General features: G+C 46.3%; 1 protein-coding gene across 1 annotated transcript in view; it reads left to right on the top strand.

Annotated features, from left to right (window-relative positions):
• Positions 1-22,659, top strand: part of FRMD7 (FERM domain containing 7) — a 47,330-nt gene that overhangs the window by 12,821 nt on the left and 11,850 nt on the right. Inside the window, exons 2-7 of the mRNA XM_084813269.1 lie at positions 8,645-8,749; positions 11,412-11,454; positions 15,967-16,045; positions 17,667-17,764; positions 18,286-18,400; positions 19,416-19,563. Of these exons, the coding sequence (XP_084669395.1) occupies positions 8,645-8,749; positions 11,412-11,454; positions 15,967-16,045; positions 17,667-17,764; positions 18,286-18,400; positions 19,416-19,563 (588 nt within the window). The remainder of the gene's footprint in view (positions 1-8,644; positions 8,750-11,411; positions 11,455-15,966; positions 16,046-17,666; positions 17,765-18,285; positions 18,401-19,415; positions 19,564-22,659) is intronic.

The raw sequence follows: 22,659 nt of genomic DNA, 5'->3' as shown, positions 1-22,659 counted from the left end.
TACAAAATGAAGCAGGACAAAAGCTAATAGAGTTTTGCCAAGAGAACACGCTGATCATAGCAAACACTCTTTTCCAACAGCACAAGAGACGACTCTACACATGGACATCACCAGATGGACAATATCGAAATCAGATTGATTATGACCTTTGCAGCCAAAGATGGAGAAGCTTTATACAGTCAGTAAAAAAAAGACCTGGAGCTAACTGTGGCTCAGATCATGAGCTTCTTGTTGCAAAATTTCGGCTTCAATTGAAGAACGTAGGAAAAACCACTAAACTATTCAGGTATGACCTAAATCATATCCCTTATGAATATACAGTGGAGGTGAGGAATAGATTTGAGGGATTAGACCTGATAGACAGAGTGCCTGAGGAACTATGGACGGAGGTCCGTAACATTGTTCAGGAGGCAGCAACGAAATCCATCCCAAAGAAAAAGAAATGCAAGAAAGCCAAGTGGCTGTCTGATGAGGCTTTACAAGTAGCTGAGGAAAGATGGGAAGTGAAAAGCAAGGGAGAAAGGGAAGATATATCCAACGGAATGCAGAGTTCCAGAGAATAGCAAGGAGAGACAAGAAGGCCTTCTTAAATGAACAATGCAAAGAAATCCAGGAAAACAACAGAATGGGAAAGACTAGAGATCTCTTCAAGAAAATTGGAGATCTCAAGGGAACGTTTTGTGCAAAGACAGGCATGATAAAGGACAAAGAAGGCAGGGACCTAACAGAAGCAGATGAGATTAAGAAGAGGTGGAAAGAATACACAGAAGAACTCTACAGGAAAGATCTGAATGTCCCTGATAGCCATGATGGTGCGGTCACTGAACTTGAGCCGGACATCCTAGAGAGTGAAGTCAAGTGGGCCTTAGGAAGCATTAGTAACAACAAAGCTAGTGGAGATGACAGTATTCCAGCTGAGCTATTTAAAATCCTAAAAGATGCTGCTGTTAAAGTGCTGCATTCAATATGCCAACACATTTGGAACGCTCAACAATGGCCGCAAGACTGGAAAAGGTCAGTTTACATTCCAATTCCAAAGAAGGGCAACGCCAAAGAGTGTTCAAACTACCGCACAATTGCGCTCATTTCACATGCCAGCAAGGTGATGCTCAAAATCCTACAAGCTAGGCTTCAGCAGTATGCAAACCGAGAACTACCGGAAGTACAAGCTGGGTTTCAAAGAGGCAGAGGAACTAGAGATCAAATCGCCAACTTTTGCTGGATCATGGAGAAAGCAAGAGAATTCCAGAAAAACGTCTATTTCTGCTTCACTGACTACGCTAAAGCCTTTGATTGTGTGGATCACAACAAACTCTGGCAAATTCTTAAAGTGATGGGAGTACCAGACCACCTTACCTGTCTCCTGAGAAACCTGTACGAGGGTCAAGAAGCAACAGTAAGAACCAGACATGGAACAACCGAGTGGTTCAAAATTGGGAAAGGAGTACGACAAGGCTGCATATTGTCACCCTGCTTATTTAACTTATATGCAGAGTACATCATGAAAAATGCCGGGTTGGATGAATCACAGGTCGGAATTAAGATTGCTGGGAGAATTATCAACAACCTCAGATACGCAGACGATACCACCCTAATGGCAGAAAGCAAAGAGGATCTAAAGAGCCTCTTGTTGAGGGTGAAAGAGGAGAGTGCAAAAGCTGGTTTGAAACTCAACATTAACAAAACTAAGATCATGGCATCTGGGCCCATCACTTCCTGGCATATAGAAGGGGAAGAAATGGAAGCAGTGACAGATTTTACTTTCTTGGGCTCCAAGATCACCGCAGACGGTGACTGTAGCCATGAAATTAAAAGACGCTTGCTCCTTGGGAGGAAAGCTATGGCAAACCTAGACAGCATAGTAAGAAGCAGAGACATCACCTTGCCGACAAAGGTTCGTCTAATCAAAGCTATGGTTTTCCCAGTAGTAACGTATGGCTGTGAGAGCTGGACTATAAGGAAGGCTGAGCGCCGAAGAATGGATGCTTTCGAACTGTGGTGCTGGAGAAGACTCTTACGAGTCCCCTGGACTGCAAGGAGGTCCAATCAGTCAATCCTAAAGGAAATCAACCCTGAGTGCTCATTGGAAGGACAGATACTGAAGCTGAAGCTCCAATATTTTGGCCACCTAATGCAAAGAGAAAACTCTCTGGAAAAGACCCTGATGGTGGGAAAGACTGAAGGCAAAAGGAGAAGGGGATGGCAGAGGATGAGATGGCTAGATAGCATCACGGATGCAATGAATATGAATTTGAGCACGCTCCGGGAGAGAGCGCAGGACAGGAAGGCCTGGCGTGCTATGGTCCATGGGGTCACGAAGAGTCGGACACGACTGAATGACTGAACAACTACAAGGATAATAAATCAGCAGCTTCCTTAAAGAATTGCTGTAGAGTGAATATCTCTTTGTGTTGATGCATAGGATATAATCTCTCACAGCATTTTTTCACCAGGCTTGACAGCAGAATGTTTCTTACTGGCACTGTTGAGTTCCAGTAGCTTTACAGAGGTTTGGGGAGAAGTTTGTTTGTCCCCACTTATTTGTTTTCTTTATGAAAGAGATTGTTGGTTGCTTATGCAGTAGTGTTGTGCTCCTCTAAAGAAGCTTTGAAAGCAACCCCACCCCCTGAAAATAATTTTCAAATGATATAGGCAAACAGGGAAGGTTACTCGTGTTGCACATCGGTAATGATGTCACAGGTGCTGTGCAACAGGTCTTGATGATGCTTGTGCTGCCTACATTTTACAGCTCGTATTCACAATGGATGTGCAAGCTGGGAGAAAGCAGGGAAGTGCATTTTCCCAGGGATAAAACAATCTTATTTGAGTCCCAGGCAAATTAGATCTCCTGATAACAGCAGCTCTGCCTTGTGGATCCTTCACAATAAATTAGTAACAACTGTGCACTTATTGCACACGCACAAAAGACGGGTACTGTTTTGTCTGCTGAACTTAGACTACTGCTGCAGGCTCTACAGCAATGCTGATAATGTCTCCGGCTTGTTAGGGTTATATACAGCTCTGTGGCAGGGCTTCTAATGCAGGGGTGCAGCAGGGTTTTTCCTAGACCAAGAGGGGCAACTTTGGAGGGCCTGTGGGCCCATTCCTGCCCCCTGGAAACACCTGGAGGGCAGCACCCACTGACACTAAATTGCTGCCAAATTTCAATGGTAATTCTGCAGGAAGAAAAACACTTCATTTTTGCTTTAAAACAAGGTGCATAGGGGTCAGGCACCTTGTTTTAATGTATAATTGCACTCCTGGAAGCCCTGGGGAAGTGCAATGTTGCATTAAAACAAGGTGCAAGCTGTCTGCAGCACAACATTGATGGGGGGGTGCAAACTAGGACGGGGAGGCACATGTTTCCCACCTTTGTCCTAGACTAAGGCAAACCTACGTACCCCTGCAGTTAATTCACTGTGCCCGAATGCAGTACAGCTATGGCTCCAAGTTGCATGCAAAACCCTATGGGAAAAGCGAGGAACTGGCAGAGATCTGGGGCTGCTTTCCTTGGCGCAAGAATTTTGAATGCCTGGTCTCGTGTCTGAGACAAGCTTTGCACCCACATGCGCCAAGGGTTCCTGTTCCCTTCCATGAGAGATGAGCTCCTTCCATGAGAAACACACGTCAGGCGGCCTGATGCATCCCAATTAGAACCCAGCAAGTTATTTCCTTGTGAGGAAGCTGCTCGTGCTGATCTCTAACTCTTCTCCTCTGTGAATCAGTGCCCAAATATTCTAGTGCAGAAGGAATAAACAACGATAATTGTTTTAATTACCGTTGCGATCCAGCCGTTTGGAAGGAAATTGGGACAGCCCTCAAGAGAAGACTATTATTACCCTGTCACTTTCCCAGCTGCTTTCTTGCTCAGGGATAGTAATTTTCAGCTCGTTGAGTGCAACAAGGGCTTATCTGTAAAATGTTAGCATGTACTCTTCATGCTGAGCACAATGTACGGTGTGTAAGCAACCCCTCAATTTTCTTGGGAGCCAAAGTCACAATGACAGGTGCGCCCGGATGCATGCCAGCAGCAATTTTCCTAGCAAGAGGGCCAGCCAGAGGCTCTGTGGAGCTGAGGAAGGTGCAGTGCTCTCAGGCCCTTCACCACTGTGTCCCCTCTTCCCCAAGCGATGGTTCCAGGGTTTGACGTGAACTAGGGTTTATCAACTACTGCCCCTTAGTGCTTGTACCAAAACTCCCATTTTAGTTATTGGCTGGATGCTGGAAAAATGCAATAGGCAAATAAAGTAAGGTACAATTCAGTGGAAGCTGGGGGCTCCAGTGTCAGTGGGGCAGTGAATCCGCTCCGGGTTTCAGTCAGAACCAGTCAGAACTCCAAAGGAGCTCTCCAAGGTCTGCCCCGCTGACATCGGAGCCCCAGCCTCCACCGGTATAATTTAAACTTAATAAATAATTCTATTAGGTTATGATTGCACCCTGTTGTTTTGGGGCGTGGTTGCATGTTTCCCCCCGGTATCCATGCAGACGTCTTTCTTTTCTTTTCCTAGAAGCACCCAAGATTTAATGCATGGCACCTGTCCATTTGCACACTGAAGACAGGAAAGTCGAGTGCTGTTCCCATCCTTGCCATTAAAATTGCTAAAGATTTCCTAGCAATCAGGTTTTTAACAGCCCTGTTCTTCAAGCTTAATGATGCTTAATTACCCCCGCTCGTCAAGGATCATGCAGCTTAATTAATATGTGCAAATTGCATTGGCGCCCTCAGCAACAGCAATTGGCACACGGCAGAAGCTTTCCCATAGGCAAGAGATCAGCACCGTGCGCATTGTGACGGACTTAGAAGTGTTTTCTTTAATGTTAACAAATATTTATTGATTTGTAAAATTTGTAAAATGTCTACCCCCAGCTTTTGCCCCAAAATGGCCTCAGTGAGGCTTAAAACTCAATCAGATAGCTTCTGTCTGAATGTGATCTCTTCTATGGATGCCTCTGGAACCAACCCATTATGTTTTTTAAATAAATACAGCGTTTAACCAACAGTTGCTTTTTGATTTATTGTGATCAGCTGAAAAAAGAAAGGCCATCCAATCCAGGCTGGGCTCAGTGCATCATGAGCAGTGACCCTATGGGGCATAAAATTATTTGTTATTCTTTGTGGATGAATGGGGGCACTGCAGGGGTGGTATTGAATTAAACCAGGGTTTAATTCCCCAACCCAGAAAGCTCTCCACGCCCTCCACGCCCCCTTCAAAAGAAATGCTTTAATTAAAACCTTGAAAAACACCGCAACAGGTTCTCCTTCCTGCTCCTGCACCTGCTGCCAATCAGCTGCTGGCGGGCAGGCAGAGAAGGAAGGAGTTGCTTTCTCGGCCAGCCCAGGCTTCCACCCACACAGGCCTTTCCCCTTTGCGCTCTCTCTCATTCTCTCTCTCTCCTGACTCCCAGTCTCTAGCCTTGCTCTTTCTTTACCCCAGCCTCTGTCCTTGCTCTTTCTCTCCCTTCCCCATCCCTAACCTTCTTTCTCTCCCTCCTAGCCGTGCTCTTTCTCAACCCCTTTGCCTTGCTCTTTCCCCCTCCCTCTCAGCCTCTAGCTTTGCTATTTCTCTCACCACCTCTTCATCTCACTGTTTCTCCCTGCTTCCATCCCCTAGCCTTGCTCTTTCTCTCCCTTTGCCTTGCTATTCCCCCCCCAGCCTCTAGCCTCACTATTTCTGTCTGCCCCCTTCTCTCTCTCTCTCTCTCTCTCTCACACACACACACACACACACACACACACGTCTTTAGCTCACTTTTGACCAACCAGGCCCCCATGGGAGCCATTTTGTGGAGGTGTCCACCTTAGTTTCTCAAATTCCCAAATGTACCCATGGGTGCAAACAGGTTGGGGAGCCCTGAATTAAACAGCTATCTCAAAAGATTGCACATTTTTAGTGGTCTTTTAGTTGACCTGGGAAAGTCATTGCCTTAATCTGGAGAGCTGGAAATACTGTAGCAACTTACATATTGCCAAAAAGGAGGACAAAAGAGGAGATAGCTTTTTATTCACTGTGCATATGCTGGTTTATATGTATATGTGCAAATGTAGACATAAATACTATAATTTAAATAGAACTACAGCGCGTCTCAGCACAGTGCAGCAGACTGTGACCAGGTGACCCGTGTGCCTCCCTGTTCGGTCTGCTGTTCTTCAAGCCAGATGTGGACTGAGTTGGACAGCCTTTCCAATAGGAGATGCCTTCAAATAGAGGACTGCCCTCTGTAAAAGAGGACTCCTGGCCACCCTAGGGAAATGCACACCATAACCCAGGAGTGGGCAAAATTTTGGGGCAGTGGGCACCCTTGGCAATTTGAGAAAGTGTGCTGGGCATCGTCACAAAAGTACTTTTGTTTCTGTTTCTTTTAATAGACATGCATGAATTTGTATATATCCATAGCAGTGACTACATATGGAATGCATATATATGAGAATACAGCTCTCTAGCAGTTATACATAGGCTTCAACAGAAGTGGACCAGATATCCAAATAAGTATCGATTAAACTTTTCAGCACATCTTCAAGTGCTGAAAGCGTTATAAGGTCCTCAATCCATTGCATTATAGGAGGGGAGCGTTTATCCTTCCGATGTTGTAATGTCAGTCTTTCAGCTGTCAAAAGGGGGCAGAGAACTCATTTACGCTGAGCATTTGTTGATTTCCATGAAGCAGGTAAATAATTTAAAAGAGCGAGGACGTCAGTGAATATTAAAGACCGTTCCAGTACAAAAGGTATCTGTGTAGCCTCCTCCCAAAAAGAAGCAACTACAGGACATTGCCAAAACATATGTTTAAAACAGGCATTAGCTGCATTGCATTGCAAATTAGACAAGCCCTTATTAAAGAGACATTGTGGCTGTTATGGGAGGCATGGCAAAGGACAAGTAACCTGCCCAAAAGACTGAGTACAAGGCAGAGGTGGGTTCTGAGCCCCTGCCACATACACATACACACACTAAAAAAAACCTCCACAACACCCTCATTTGAACCCAGTTTTCAGCACCCAACAGAAACCTATTTCGCAGCAATCCCAGCTGCCGATAAGAGCATGTGTTAATTAAAAAAAGAGAAGTGGGAGGGCTTAGGGCAGCTTGGCGGGCACCAAGAAAGGTCTCCGGGGACACATTCCGTTGAGTCAAACAGGTTAAAGCGGTGCCTGTGAGCGGTACGCTTGGCTTCTTGGGCTCATTAAACGAATTCCAAGGTGCTTTGGATTGCAGCTGTGAACTTCTTGCACCGTGAGATGAGGGTGAACGCTTCCCTGAGCAAAATTGTTCCATTTGGGATCCTGTCTCAATAGGCCTTTCACCACCTGATGCCCTCCAGATGTGCTAGACTACAACTCCTAGCATCCCCAGCCAGCCATGGCTTTGAACTTTCCTACACGAGGCATTTATTGTGTACTCGTGGTTCCTTACTCACGGTTGTTTACAGGCTCTTTAGATAATGTTGTCATCCTCCAGTTCCGTTTCTGTTTCTAAGAGCACTTTTGTAGTTGTTTTTTTAGAGTGGGGGGAAATGGAGTATTATTATTAGGAAAGAAAAGGTATTTTCCTCCTTGTGAAATTGCAGTATTCTGCTGTAGCACAACACCACTTAAAGGTTATGTAGTGGAAAAGCAGGAAAGGAAAAATCTCTTTGTGTACTGCTCAGATTTCAGTTCTGTGACAAGACCGAAAGTGGATAGTAGCCTTGTGTAGAAAAGCTCTTTATGCCGGGGGATTAAGGTTTGTTGACAAAATCTGGTGGGTTTGCAAAGAGGATCCAAGAACTTCACGTGAGCAGAGTTTTCTCTCCCATTTGAGAACAGGGGCATCTTCTCATGTGTACCAAATCCAGCGGTAGGACTTCGAGGCAGAGGTCCAGGCCTCCACACTGAAGGATGAGCAAGAGAGCCCTCAACTGCAGCACCGCTGGCTTACCACATTTTGAAAGAAGCAAAATAATACATATTACTATTTTAAAAGAGCCCCCTCCCATTCAGACCATTTACTCTAGAGTCTAGAATTACCGAACTGCATCTGGAACCTTGTGGAGCTGTGGATCGTGCCTACAGGGGTCCAACAGTGATCTGGTGCTCCAGCTGAGCCCCAGAACAAAGTATGTATGCAGAACTGGCATCAAGGGCAGGCGGGGTTGGGCACCGGCCGAGGACCCACAGCCCGCCAGGGGCCCACCGACAAGCGCCCCCTGGCGCGGCTCCTCTTCACCAAGGCAGCCTGTTTGTTCACCTGCCTGCTGTTCAGGCCCAGACAGTGGCGATGGTGAGAAGGAGCAGGAGGTGCCGCGGCCTGCTTGCCCCTGCTCTCTGCCTGTCAAGCCAGCAAGTGGGAGCAAGGATGGGAAAGAGGAGGAGGAGGAGCGAGAGCTGACAGTGACAGTGGCGGTGTGAAGGTAGACTCACTGAGGGAGGGGGAACATTGAGGGTGTCTTGCCCAAGGGCCTTAAAAAACTGCAGCCAGCATTGCATGTATCAAAAAATTATTTATATTTTTTACAAATATTTTTTTAAGAATGAAAAGATTTTAAGATTTAGAAGTTTCTGTTCTACTTGCAGTGATATAAAATGATATGTTCCATCCACTTCTCCTGGGTGTTGTCTGCCTGCCCTCTTTTCTTCCTTCCTTCTCTCCCACTTTTCTTCTAATAGCAAAAATCATCCGGTAAGACATTGTTCAACTTGAGCTGCAGCCACTTGAACCTCACAGAAAAGGAATATTTTGGATTGGAGTTTTGGAGTTCTGCGGGGCATACTGTAAGTGGAGACTGTATATCCCCTGAAGCATTTCCAGTCAATCCCTAGAAGTGTCAACGAAGGCAGAGATGGTCAACCTGTCTCTCTGACCTGAACCACTTTGGACTGCTGATGAAGATGTAGTGGTACTCACAAGGTGGAATACTCCTCCATTAAAAATAATAATAAAATCCCTGCACATAGAAATCTAGCATATCAGGGAGAAGGATAAACTAGAGCCCTCCCCCGTGACACGCTAGTTTTCTATGCACAGGGAATTTTTAGATGAATAGAAGATGCGAAACCCCCCTCCCTGCAATTTGAAATGCTACAGCGTATACACAGGTTTAGCACGTCATCTGCAGTTAGTGAATATTATCAGGTCGTAGAGCAGCCCTCCCCAACCTGGTGCCCTCCAGATGTTTTGGACGACAACTCCCAGCATTGCTGACCATTGGCCATGCTGGCTGAAACTGATGGGAGTTGAAGTCCAAAACATCTGGAGGGCACCAGGTTGGGGAAGTCTTATAGACCATGGTTTTGTTAGCTTGAAATTCTACACCCAGAACAGCTGGATTCTGAAAGCTGCATAAAGGAGGCATGTTAAGCAAATGTGTTTCTCTTTATCTTGCATAATTTCTTCTGCTTCTGTTAGTCATGTGGAAGGGAAGTACCTGTGCCTGTCAGTATTGCCTGGTAACTGGAAACCCATCCCCCACACACCTGCCTCCCTTGGCTTAAAGGCCACCCCAAAGACTTCTAAAGCCACCTCAAGGACCTTTTAACCAAATGACATATTAAATTTCATAAGAAGAATGAAAGATGTTTCAAAACTCTTTCATGCTCCCTTTATACTCATCCTAAGGTGAAAGCCTTAATTCTCAAGATGCTGAATCCTGCAAATGTGACCAAATTCTGGGCTACCTCTCCACCTTTGTGGAAGAAACAGAGCCCAGCTATAGTTATATTTGGGGCCACAACGCTGAATGATGAACACAGATGTGAATGTGCAAACGTGACCTTAGAAGGAAGGTGAATTAATTTTCCGGATACGTGTGTAGTCCTGTTGGACTTCTTTTGGTCTTGCCACCTAGTGGTAAGCAAGCAGAACTGTATTTCCTGTCTAGATCACCTGCAGTTCATGTTTACCTCATTTGCATAGTCCCACCTCCCCTTCTGGACAAGCCCTTAGGTGCCTATGGCCAACATTGTGTCTGCCACGATTGCTCAGGACAACTTCGCAAGGGCCACTGTCTCCTGTATGCTCCCCCCCCCCCGCATGTGCTCCAATCAACATCAGAGGCCCTGCTTCAGGTTCTCCCACCACTTCTAATGGGTGAGCGTGAGGGGCAGGGCCTTTTCAGGCATGGCACCAATATTTTCCAATGCCCTCCCCAGGGAAGCTCACCAGGACCATTCCTTAATTTAGTGTCACTATAAGTTCAGTCTCCTGGGAGAGGCTGTTTGGGCTGTGTTGTGGTTTTGCTTTGCTGCTTCACTTGGGTGTAGAACCTGGTGTGTGTTTTGCTGAATGTCTAATATGATTTTGTTTTGTGTCTTTGCTGCAGTTTCTGCATTTTGTGTTTGTTTTCTTACTGATGTTTTTGACTGTTTTTGGTGTGTTTACTATTTTGTTAGTGGCTTTGGGTTTTGCAAAAAAGGATATAATTTAATATAATTTTAAAAACAGGCACAAATAAACAAGCTTTCTGTTAGCCTTCGTAAAGGGTCACCTTTTTTTAGATAGATGCAGAAGGTATAATGACCATTGTAGATTGGGAGCATTCCCTGCAGGCTGTTAGCAACTTGGCCTCTAAGCAGAGCTATTTATATTCTATTGTAAATAGTTCCTCCCTGCTGCTAAGACACACACAGAGTCAGGGCTGTGTTATTTTTGCCGTCCTTTTCTTTTTCTCTGGTGAAAACTCTGGGAGCTTCCAAACAAGGCTTTAACTGTGCAATCGCTCTGCCCCATTCACAGAATTTTACGGGGGGTGTGCGTGCCCAGTCAATTTGTAGCCCCCCTATCTTCTCCCGTAGCCTCTTCCATCTTTTCTCTTACCAGAAGAAAAATCAAGGAAGAAACGGTGGAATAGCTGCACAAGAGCTTTTGAGCGTTAGAACTAGGAGCCCTCAGTCTGGAAGTGCCCCTTATCACATCCAGACAGACCTCTCTCTCCAGCAGGGAAATCCAGGTGGGGAGAAATCTAAATGGCATAGAGCATCAGTGGTCCGGTTCTACATCATAAAAGCAACAGTGGGGACTATTGAGTTCTGTCTGCTTCATTAACTTGCTGGAGTGCAGTGGAGTAAAAGGAGGGCTCTGTATTTATAAAGAACGAAAGCAGTGAATCTTTGACCATCTGCTCAAAGGCTGGTTTTCTTCCCCAGAAAACCATTCAAGGCACATCATTCCACGATACATACATCAGTACGCAGATTAGCCTGGGTGCCTTGTTTGGCTGCCATAGGCAGGGTCGATGCATGCAGCAGAATGAGGTGGTAGAATGGCTATACCACTTCAGGAAGGCAAGTGGGGAGACTGCAATTTTTTAAATATTCTCCTGTGTTAAAAATATACCTCCCTGCAAATGGACAACTAGCATGGCAGGAACTGGCAAAGCTAGGCCTTTCCCCCTGATGCTATGATATGTTTCATCAGCTTCTTCTTGTGTCCTTACAGGCCTGGCTGGAACTTCTCAAGCCTATAACAAAGCAGATTAAAAGTAAGTAAACTGGAGAGGGACCATAGCTCAGTGGTAGAGCCCTGCTTTGCATGCAGCAGGTCCCAGGTTCAATCCCCAGTTTCTCCAGGTAGGGTCAGAAAAGGATCCTGCCTGTAAGCCTGCAGAGCCCTTGCTGCCAGTCAGTGTTGACAATACTGGGCTAGATGGAACAATGGCCTGACCCAATATACGGCAGCTTCCCATGTTCTGACACATTTATTTAGGGCGCAGTCCTATGCATGTTTAGATAGAAGAAAGTCCTACAACTCCCAGCATTCCCCAGCCAGCACTGGGGAATGCTGAGAGTTGTAGGACTTTTTTCTGTGTAAACATGCATAGGACTGTGCCTTTAGATAATTGTTTTTTGAAGACAAACACACACACTTTTATAAAGGAGTGTAAAGCAATACCTAGTTGAGGGTAGGGAGGTGGAACTAAGGTGGTCGTGAATCCTATTTGGAGGGCTGTCCCAGGACAGTCCTCTGGTTGAAGGTGTCCTCTGTTTAAAGGACAGTCAGGTCTGAAGATAAAGAACCATCATAAGAACATCAGAAGAGCCCTGCTGGACCAGACCAAGGGTCCATCTAGTCCAGCATACTGTTCACACGGTGGCCAACCAGCCGTCGACCAGGAACCCACAAGCAGGGCATGAGTGCAACAGCACCCCCCACCCATGTTCCCCGGCAACTGGTGTACATAGGCTCACTGCCTCTGGTACTGGAGGTAGCCCATAGCCATCAGGACTAGTAGCCATCGATAGCCTTCTCCTCCAAGAGTTTGTCTAGCCCCCTTTTAAAGCCATCCAAATTGGGGCCATCACTACCTCCTGTGGTAGCAAATCCCGTGGTTTAACTCTGCGCTGTGTGCAGGAGCCCTTCCTTTGACCTGTCCTGAATCTCCCACCCATCAGCTTCATGGGAGGACTCCACTGGGTTCTCGTATTTTGAGAGAGGGAGAAAAAGGCCTCCGTATCTACATTCTGCCCGCCACGCATAATTCTGCACGTGGGATTTTTTGCCCCAGCGCGCGCCAGGAAGAAGAGCTAACGGGCCCTGAAGTCTCCCACCTGGACGGTGGACTGAGCAGGCAGGGCAGATCTGTCTTCCCCACTGTGGTGAGATGCACGGTGCTTCCGCTGAAATGGTAGCCATTACTTCTGAATTTGCATTGATACCTATAAATTAACAAACGCAAATGGGATGCAGTTCTTTTTTGGGTTGAGGCACTGAGTGGCCGCCCTAGGTGGAACACTGCATCAGTGGCCCATTTGCCCATCTTTGTTGCCCAACTGCAGCTATTAATGTCAGCACAGTTAATGTTATTTCACTCTTCGCTGAAGCAGCATTGCTGGTACTTTCCAAGGCTGCTGCCCCTAGCGGCCCGGGGGCTGCCGGTCATGATGGCTTTGCGCTGCCACCAGCATCAGAAGCAGCCTGCCTCTGTGCACCGCTCCTGGGGAAGAATGTGTCCTGCGCCTGGGCTTCCCAAAGGTCGGCCACGGTGGGGAAATGGGGTACTGGATTAGGCGAGCCTTTGCTCATCTAGATGGCCCAGGACGGCTCTTCTGGTGCTTTTATCAACCATGATCATTCAAAATGGAACCTCCATATACAGAGGAAGTATATCTCTGAGTATTAAGCTAGGGACATATGGGGCTATTGCAGGGATCCCCAACATGGTGCCTGCAAAGCTCTTCGTTCCCTGCCCCCTTAAAAAATTAATAATAATAATAATAATAGTAATAATAATGAGAAAAGTTAGGGCTCCAGGGTCTCCTTCTTTGTTTTGAACCTTCTGCTGATCAGCTGTTCAGCAGGCAGGAAGTGGAAGCAAGGCAAAGGGGCAGAGGGGAGAGAAAGAGTGAGGCTGGAGCCTGGGGGGGGGAGAAACAGCAAAATAAAAGCATGAGTGGGAGAAAAAGAGCAAGACTAGGAAGGGGGGAAAAACAGTGAGGTAAAGGGGTGAGTAGGAGAGAGAGAAGAGGGCTAAGGATGGGGAAGGGTGAGAAATAGCAAGGAATGGGGTTGGGGGAGAGAAATAGCGAGGATTGGGGTTTGGGGAGAGAAATACCAAGGCTAGAGGCTAGGAGCGGGGAGAAACAGTGAGGTAAAGGGGTGAATGGGAGAGAAATACCAAGGCTAGGGGCTAGGAAGGGAGGGAGGGAAAGAAGAGGATTGGGGTTTGGGGAGAGAAATACCCCAATCTAAAGACTAGAGGCTCGGAGAAGAGAGAGCGCACACAAAGATTTGTGTGGATGGAAGAAGATTGGGCAGGCCAGGAAGCAACTCCTTCCATTTCCCTCCTTCCCATTGTCCCTCCCAGCCTCTAGCCTTGCTGTTTCTCTCTCCACCCCACCCTCCCACTTCTTGACTAGCCAGGCCCCCACAGCAGCCATTCCAGGACTAGCCACATCCTTCATCGGAGCCATTTTGTGGTGTTTCTCAAATTCCCAGATGTGCCCATGGGGCCAAATGGGTTGGGGAGCCCCGGGCGATTGCCTTCATGCCCTGCTTCTGGGCTTCCTAGCGTGGGCGTCTGGTTGGCCACTGTGGGAAATGGGATGCTGCGGCGTCAAACGTCTTTCGGTCCAGGGGCTGAATTCAATTTCTGAGAAACTCTTGCGGGGGGGGGGGGAGTGCATTCCAGAGGTGGGCGGGGCCAAGATGAGCAAAAATGCCAGCATGTTTTAGCTTGAATGTCTTCTTGCCGTTAACTAATTAATTAATTAACCCCTGCTGTTAACGAAGCCTTAGGAGAAGCATTTCAGCCATTTAGAACAGGGGGAAACTGTGAAAAGGCTGGGAACCTCCAAATGAGTGGCAGCCTGGGAGAAAGGGATGGTGCCAGGAGAAGGGTGCATGGCTGTCTCCAGAAACCAGGAGCATTGGACTGGGACCTCAGGTGGGCCAGATTTGGTCTGCAGACCTTGGGTTCCACACCCCTCTTCTAGATGGACATTTGTCCTGTTTGCAGGTTCTTCTTAGGTTCTTCTCAGGTTCTTAGGGCACATAATACAGATCTCTGACCCAAAGCACATGTAGCAGGCAGGAGGGAATGATGGGCGAAAAGTACCCGAGGAGCAGTCCAGTTCAGAGATGCCCCATGACTCCTTGCTGCTGCTGGGGTCTTAAAGAGACCGGCAGCGTCTCCAGGCAAGCACCTGGCAACGCCACTCCAGAAGAATGAGAGTGGTGGGCTTCGAGAAGCTTGGAGAGATCGTAATTTATTTTCTGAAGACCACCCAGTGCATTTGGACCCTACGCTATCTGAATGTCTGCCCTGCAGGGAAATGGCCCCAGGGGCTGCAGTTCCATCCCTGCCGTTCGGCAGAATGCGGCAACTGCATCAGGCGGCAGATTGCGGGGGCGGCAAGAGCAGCCTCCCGGCTGTGTTCCATAGATTCTCCAGCAGTTCCCGTCTGTTGGAGGACAGCGCTGTGTGTGACGTATCCAGTGGAGGCTGGTGGCTCTGATGTCAGTGGAGCGGGGAATCTGCTTCGCGTTTGAGTCAGAACAAGTCAAAACTCTACAGGAGCTGTCCAAGGTGTGGATCTTGGAGAGCTCCTTTAGAGTTCTGACTGGTTCTGACTGAAACCCAGAGCCGATTCACTGCCCCTCTGTCACTGGGCACAGGCACATCCACTGGACATATCACAGCCTGTCCTGGGGCCCCTAAACTAGCCTTCCTCAGGTTGTAGTAGAGGGCACTATCCTATCACCAGTTTGGATGTAAGTTTCAACCGACAGTCCAGTCAGCTTCTGTGCATGGGCTGGGAAGCAGGTTTCGTTTTGTCCTTTGTCGCAGGCCACAAAATGGCATGGGAGAGGAAGTGATTACAATTGGGGAAACAGATTCCACAGATAGATTCCCTCCTTCCAGCGCTGTTGCCCTAAACCCAATTGGGGACCCCTGCCAAACTCTTTAAAAATTGTGGGGAATCCAAATCTTGCATCTCCCACCCACATTTATTCATTTATCCATCTTGCAAAGAGCCCAAGGTGCCTTACATGGTCCTCCTCCTCTCCATTTTATCCTCACAACACCCCTGTGAGGTAGGCTAGGCTGAGAGTCAGTGACTGGCTCAAATCATCCCGTGACCTCCATGGCCAAGTGGGGATTTGAACCCGGATCTCCCCAGTCCCAGTCCGACACTCTAACCATTACACCACACTGGCTCTCCAAATCACCTCTAGTTGCTTCCCAAGCTGAGAACTGATTGGCTTTCCGTGTAAGATATTCCCTTAGAATAGATCATTCATTTTTCCATACTTCATTGCTGGAAATGGAGAAGGATGACAGGCTATAAAGAAGTAATACAATGGCAGCAACTCGCTGGCGGGAGTAGCAATTAGAACCACACAGGATTGGTGCAGGGCACTGGGACAGTTAGGAGTTCCCACTTGGCTAGAGTCTTCAGAAACGCTTGATGCCATAAGCTGTACGAATGAAGAGATGTGTAAATGTTCCCGACAGACTCTTGAAACCAAACTTATGAAGATGTTGTGTTTTAAGATCCTAAGGAGATTCTTTTCAAATTTATGGTGAAATTTTTCCCAGTGGATCCGGGCCATCTGAGAGAAGAGCTGACGAGGTACCGTTCTTTGCACTGGTTGTTTTTCCTTGCTGTCGTTGTTTCACTCAGAAATTGCTTCCCTGCCAGTTTTCTGATACAAATTTCTTTACATGCATAAACAATTCAACAACTTCAGCCCCAAAAGATTAAATATTTCTTTCCTTAACTTTCTGTGTAATTGGTTAAAAAAAAAAAGTTAGGTAAATAAAGCACAAGTGCTTACATATTTAGGTATTGCTGCATTTGAGGTGAGGAAATTATGGTTGTGGTTGTTTTTATTATTATTTATTACTTTTATTACTATTATTACTGCTACTACAATTACTACAATGGGAATTTTTTCTCAGTGTCACAATTTCTATCTGTTTTTGAAACAGCTTCTGCAAGAGAAGCCTTCGGTGGACTGCATCCATTGTATTGTGATTGCTATCACGGTTTTATTTAAAATGCCTTTCAAATGGGTTTTGCTCCCAGAGAGCCATGGGGACATGTGCGCCCCCCAAATATATATAAACTTAGCAAATGATACAATAAAAATCAAGAGAGGAATAGAAACACAGTGATCCAAATCTCTACGCAGAAGCAAAGCTGTATTTGTGTTCCACAGCAGCACAGGAAGAAGGGCAGAAATTGGTACCGGACACCAGGTTCAGCATCCTGAAAGAATCTCAGCTTTCTCTCATAGACAGACAGACAGACAGACAGACAGACAGACAGATCTCAGTCACACAAGTGTCTAGTCCTTAAGATTGTGAACAGACTTTAAAGTGTCTGGACAATGACTGATGACATTGCAGAAGGGAGTGGGAGGAAAGGGGAGGCGATTCAGCACGATTCTTCCAGTCATTCGGTCCTCAGTGCCTTGGATAACTTCTTGGCTGTTCTTCTGCATGATTAGCAAAAGCAGATAAAACTATTCACAATAAACAAATTCAGGCGCATTTACTTAATATGCATAATTTATGTGAAAGTCCTGCTTTTCATCTTGCACAAGAGCCTAAGCCAAGGGTCTGTTAAATAAAATAACATTTTACTATGTTTATATTGTATTGTGGTTGTAATTGTGTTTTTGTACTGTACCCCACTTTGGTACATTCCTTTGTTAAGTGTACATTCTTCTATCTATCTATCTATCTATCTATCTATCCCACCCTTCCTTGTAATTTAAATAAATGAATAAAACAAATTAGACTTTGCCCTTATTTCTGAAGGTCTGTAAACTGGCCCCCATGGTTCTGCTGATGAACTGAAAGCGCAAGTTGATTAGCTTGATATATACAGAACCAAGAGGACTAGAAACTTCCTTTTAAAATAAATAAATAAATAAATAAATAAATCTGCTGTTCTCAGGAATCCAGATTCTGCTCCAGGTATTAGTGTTGCATGGTATCTCATGATGTACGTTGAATTACAGATATGCATGAAACTGGTCATGGGAGATTAAATGCCCTGGGAATAGGTGGCAAACATGGGCTGTTGTGTGTGCGTACATGCGTGTATTGCAGCATACAAATGCCCAGTGGAAAAGGAGAATAGGACAACATGAGGGTCTGTTACTACCCCATATCTCATGTGGGGCATGGTGGGGAAAATTTTGGGAAGGACTTTGCATCAGTAACATCTCTGCAATGGTTTTTAGATACCTGTTCACCCTCCAAATCAAGAAGGATCTGGCATGTGGAAGACTTCCCTGCAGCGATAACAGTTCAGCTCTGATGGTATCACATCTTTTGCAGTGTACGTCAGCGTCGTTAAACTATGGAGTTCACTTCCACAGGATACGGTGATGGCCGCCAATGTGGATGGCCTTAAAAGGAGATTAGACAAATTCATGGAGGAAAAAGCTATCCGTGGCTATTGGTAGGGATGTACGGATTTTGTTAAACCTGTTTGGTCTGTGTTTCTGTAAAACAGGAGTAGTGGCTGGTTGCCTTTGGCCAGGTCTTTCTGCAGCTCTTCTGGCCAGTTTTGAAGTTTTGAGATAGAATCTTTGATCTACAGTAACTCAGATGTCTATCTGTATTTGCAAATGATTCCAGTCATGCAGTGCAGTATGTAATTGGCTCCTCCCTGGAGCCGCCATTTCGAGTCTGGCTCCCCCTGAGCCTCTGTTTTGCTCATAGCTCCAGTTGGTGAACCGTGGGGGTTGAAGTAAAAAAAAGGAAATAGATCGCACAAGCTAGAAGTATCCCCCCAGCCCCAGCCCTGACTTACAGTCTTCCAAAGGGGTTCTTAGTTTGTTTGGTTTCTCACTGCAGCTGCACTGGGGGATTTTCATGAAGAAATGGATCGGAAGCACCTGGAGATGCACAAATATTTGCTGAATCAAGAATATTTGGCGAACAAGATCATGCATTACCACAAGAAGCACATGTGAGTTTTCGCTTTTGCCACTTTTGTCTTCACCGATACACAACTAGGAAGCAATGCTATGGGTGCTTTGTTCTGTGCTTGAAGTTATTAAAAGTTCTGCACAGAGGCAATCTGAATTCTGCAACTCGTATAAATTAGGCAAATTACGAAAACGTGCATAATTTATTTTATTTACACGGTTTATGTTTCTGGAGATAAAAAGATATGCTGGGTGCTGAATTTCCACCTCCCCCCCCCCAACATATTCAGCCATCTCTGGCTTCTGATAACTCAGCAGTCACTGGCTTTCTTCACACAGAGCTTTTATCCTGTAATTGAGATTGCTCCTTCACGGAAGTTTGCAGGCTCTTTACATGATGCCGTGACCCTTCAGGGGGTCTCCTGCACTAAATGCCCTTTGTTCCACTTTTAAATAGAACACAGATAATGAGCTATCAAATTACCCTGTCCTCTTCCGTTTCCTCCATGAAAAGAGTTAAAGCGGCAAGAAGAGGAGCGAGATCAATGAAAGAGAATGGAAGACTCAGATACAAAGAGAAGGAGGGGGAAGGGGAGGGGAGGGGAGGGGGGAAAAGAAGCACGTGAAAAAGGGAGTAGTTGTGATCCTGCATTTAAAATGGAAGCAGAAAGCCCCGTTTAAATGCAGGATCTTAGGCTGGTGTAGAGATGCCCATTGTTCGTATGCCTCCAAGCATTTATCTGCAGTCTAGAGACTTTTTAAAAAATGAGTTTCTTGGGAAGTTGCCTGCTTGTACTCCCTACCAAGCTTTCCCCAACTTGTTGCCCTCCAGATGCTTTGGACTGCACCTTCCAGCATTCCTGAACATTGGCCATGCTGGCTGGGACATGCTGGGAGTTGTAGTCCAACACATCCAGAGGGTGCTAAGTTGGGGAAGGCTTAGTGGAGAGTACAAGCAGGAAACTTCCCCAAAAACTCATTTTTTAAAAAAGTCTGCTTCTCACTGGGACAGAGCTTCTGCCCACAACTGAAATATTCGTCTCCGTTTCTTTCTAGAGGCAAAACCCCCGCAGAATCCGACGTGCACCTCTTGGACATTGCTAGGAAGCTAGAAATGTATGGGATCAGGCCCCACCCTGCCAGTGACGGGGAAGGGACCCAGATAACCTTAGCTGTCACACACATGGGCGTGCTGGTTTTGCGGGTAAGGAGAAAAGTTTTATTCCCGGGAAGTAAATATAAAGTTGCTGCTGTGATGAACTGTGACACCTTCTGTACCAGAGCTGTTCCATCTTGCAGAGGCTTTTCTGCAATCTGCTACACACTGAATTACAAGCAGGGTTCCACACAGCGCTTAATTTCCTACTGTATTATCCTGCCCTTTCTGCCCTCTCTCCCATGGCCCACATCCTTCTATAACAGCCTTCCCCAACCTGGTGCCCTGCAAGGGCTTCGGAATTCAACTCCCATCAGTCCCAGCCTGTATAGCTTGTTGTTGATCAGTCGTTCAGTCGTGTCCGACTCTTCGTGACCCCATGGACCATAGCACGCCAGGCCTTCCTGTCCTGCGCTCTCTCCCGGAGCATGCTCAAGTTCATATTCATTACATTGGTGATGCTATCTAGCCATCTCATCCTCTGCCATCCCCTTCTCCTTTTGCCTTCAGTCTTTCCCAGCATCAGGGTCTTTTCCAGGGAGTTTTCTCTTTGCATTAGGTGGCCAAAATATTTGAGCTTCAGCTTCCATATCTGTCCTTCCAATGAGCACTCAGGGTTGATTTCCTTTAGGATTGACTGATTGGACCTCCTTGCAGTCCAGGGGACTCATAAGAGTCTTCTCCAGCACCACAGTTCGAAAGCATCGCTTCTTCGGCACTCAGCCTTCCTCATACTCCAGCTCTCACAGTCATATGTTACTACTGGGAAAACCATAGCTTTGACTAGATGGACCTTTGTCGGCAAGGTGATGTCTCTGCTTCTTACTATGCTGTCTAGGTTTGCCATAGCTTTCCTCCCAAGGAGCAAGCGTCTTTTAATTTCATGGCTACAGTCACCGTCTGCAGTGATCTTGGAGCCCAAGAAAGTAAAATCTATCACTGCTTCCATTTCGTCCCCTTCTATATGCCAGGAAGTGATGGGCCCAGATGCCATGATCTTAGTTTTGTTAATGTTGAGTTTCAAACCAGCTTTTGCACTCTCCACTTTCACCCTCAACAAGAGGCTCTTTAGATCCTCTTTGCTTTCTGCCATTAGGGTGGTATCGTCTGCGTATCTGAGGTTGTTGATAATTCTCCCAGCAATCTTAATTCCGACCTGTGATTCATCCAACCCGGCGTTTCTCATGATGTACTCTGAATATAAGTTAAATAAGCAGGGTGACAATATGCAGCCTTGTCGTACTCCTTTCCCAATTTTGAACCACTCGGTTGTTCCATGTCTGGTTCTTACTGTTGCTTCTTGACCCTCGTACAGGTTTCTCAGGAGACAGGTAAGGTGGTCTGGTACCCCCATCTCTTTCAGAATTTGCCACAGTTTGTTGTGATCCACACAATCAAAGGCTTTAGCGTAGTCAATGAAGCAGAAATAGACGTTTTTCTGGAATTCTCTTGCTTTCTCCATGATCCAGCAAAAGTTGGCAATTTGATCTCTAGTTCCTCTGCCTCTTCGAAACCCAGCTTGATGGTCAGGAATTCTGGGAGGTGTAGTCCACAACATTTGGAGGGCACCAGGTTAGGGAAGGCTGTTCTATAACGTGTACTCAGAAGTCAGTCCTGTTCAGCAAAGGCCCCTTCCAAGGTTAATCAAAAGTTCTTCCTGCTTGCCGGTTCAGCCCTTTGTATTGCTTCCTGCTGATCAGTGATGGATCTTAGACAGCGAGTGCTTCAGAGTTCTCACCACTTTGGGCTCAGCCCTCCTGCCGGTGCAGTTTAAAGGAGGAGCCAGTCTATTTCTCTAGCACGCTTTGATGTGGGCTCTTCCACTTCTGTCTTCCCCTGGTAAACCAAAACGCTGCAATGTCAGAACATGGTGTTACATGGTAGCTACACATCTCTTGACCGTATAATCTTCTGCCAAAAATAGCCACCTAATTTTGGGGCAATTACATGGTACTGCAACTCTATGGCATATTTGCAGAGCAAACACATAGTTTGGTTGGTGTTTGCAGGGTGATGTGGGCGCTACAAGTCCCAGACAGCCTCGCCTCCAATGGGGAAGAAACAAAAATAGAATAAAAACTACGATGATGCACCCGGTGTTAAACATTTAGCAGGGATCAGGGTTTTCTCACACTCTGTCATACTTAAACCAAGGGTGAGCAATCTGCTGCTCTCCAGATGTTTTTGACTACAGCTCCTGTCAGCCCCAGCCAGTATGGCGAATGGTAATAGATTGTGGGAGTTGAAATCCAAAACTTGGAACTGACTCTGATCAGGCAGCAGCATGAATGTTAGTCAATCTTTCTTTTGATCCAGCAAGTCAATGGACTTTTTTTCCATAAGAAGAGTCCTGCTGGATCAGACCAAGGTTTCATCTAATCCAGCATTCTGTTCACACAGTGGCCAGCCAGCTTTCGACCAGGAACCCACAAGCAGGACACGAGTGCAACAGCACCCTCCCACATGTGTTCCCCAGCAGTTGGTGTACATAGACTCACTGCCTCTGGTTCTGGAGGTAGCACATAGCCATCAAGACTAGTAGCCACTGATAGCCTTCTCCTCCAGGAATTTGTCCAACCCCCTTTAAAGCCATCCAAATTGGTGGCCATCACTACATCCTGTGGTAGTGAATTCCATAGTTTAACTATGTGCTGTGTAAAGAAGTCCTTCCTCTGATCTGTCCTGAATCTCCTATGAATCAGCTTCACAGGATAACGCCGGGTTCTAGTGTTTTGAGAGAGGGAGAAAAATGTCTCCCTACCCACATTCTCCACACCATGCATAACTTTGTAGACCTCTATCATGTCTCCACTTACCCTCCTTTTTTCCACGCTAAACAATCCCAGCTGTTGTCACCTTCCCTCATAGGGGAGATGCTCCAGCCCCTTGATCATTTTAGTTGCCCTTTTCTGCAATTTTTCCAGCTCTACAATATCTTTTTTTAGGTGTGGTGACCAGAACTGTACACAGTATTCCAAGTGTGGTCGCACTATAGATTTGTATAAGGGCAGTATGATATTGGCAGTTTTATTCTCAGTTCCTTTTCTAATTATGCCTAACATGGAATTTGCCTTTTTTTACAGCGGCCACACACTGGGCTGACATCTTCATTGAACTGTCCACCACAACCCCAAGATCTCTTTC

This window comes from Heloderma suspectum, chromosome 9, assembly GCF_057233095.1.
Source record: "Heloderma suspectum isolate Gila_16-S chromosome 9, 16-S_ref, whole genome shotgun sequence".
Lineage (NCBI taxonomy): Eukaryota > Metazoa > Chordata > Lepidosauria > Squamata > Helodermatidae > Heloderma > Heloderma suspectum.
This window is presented reverse-complemented; position numbering and strand designations above follow the sequence as displayed.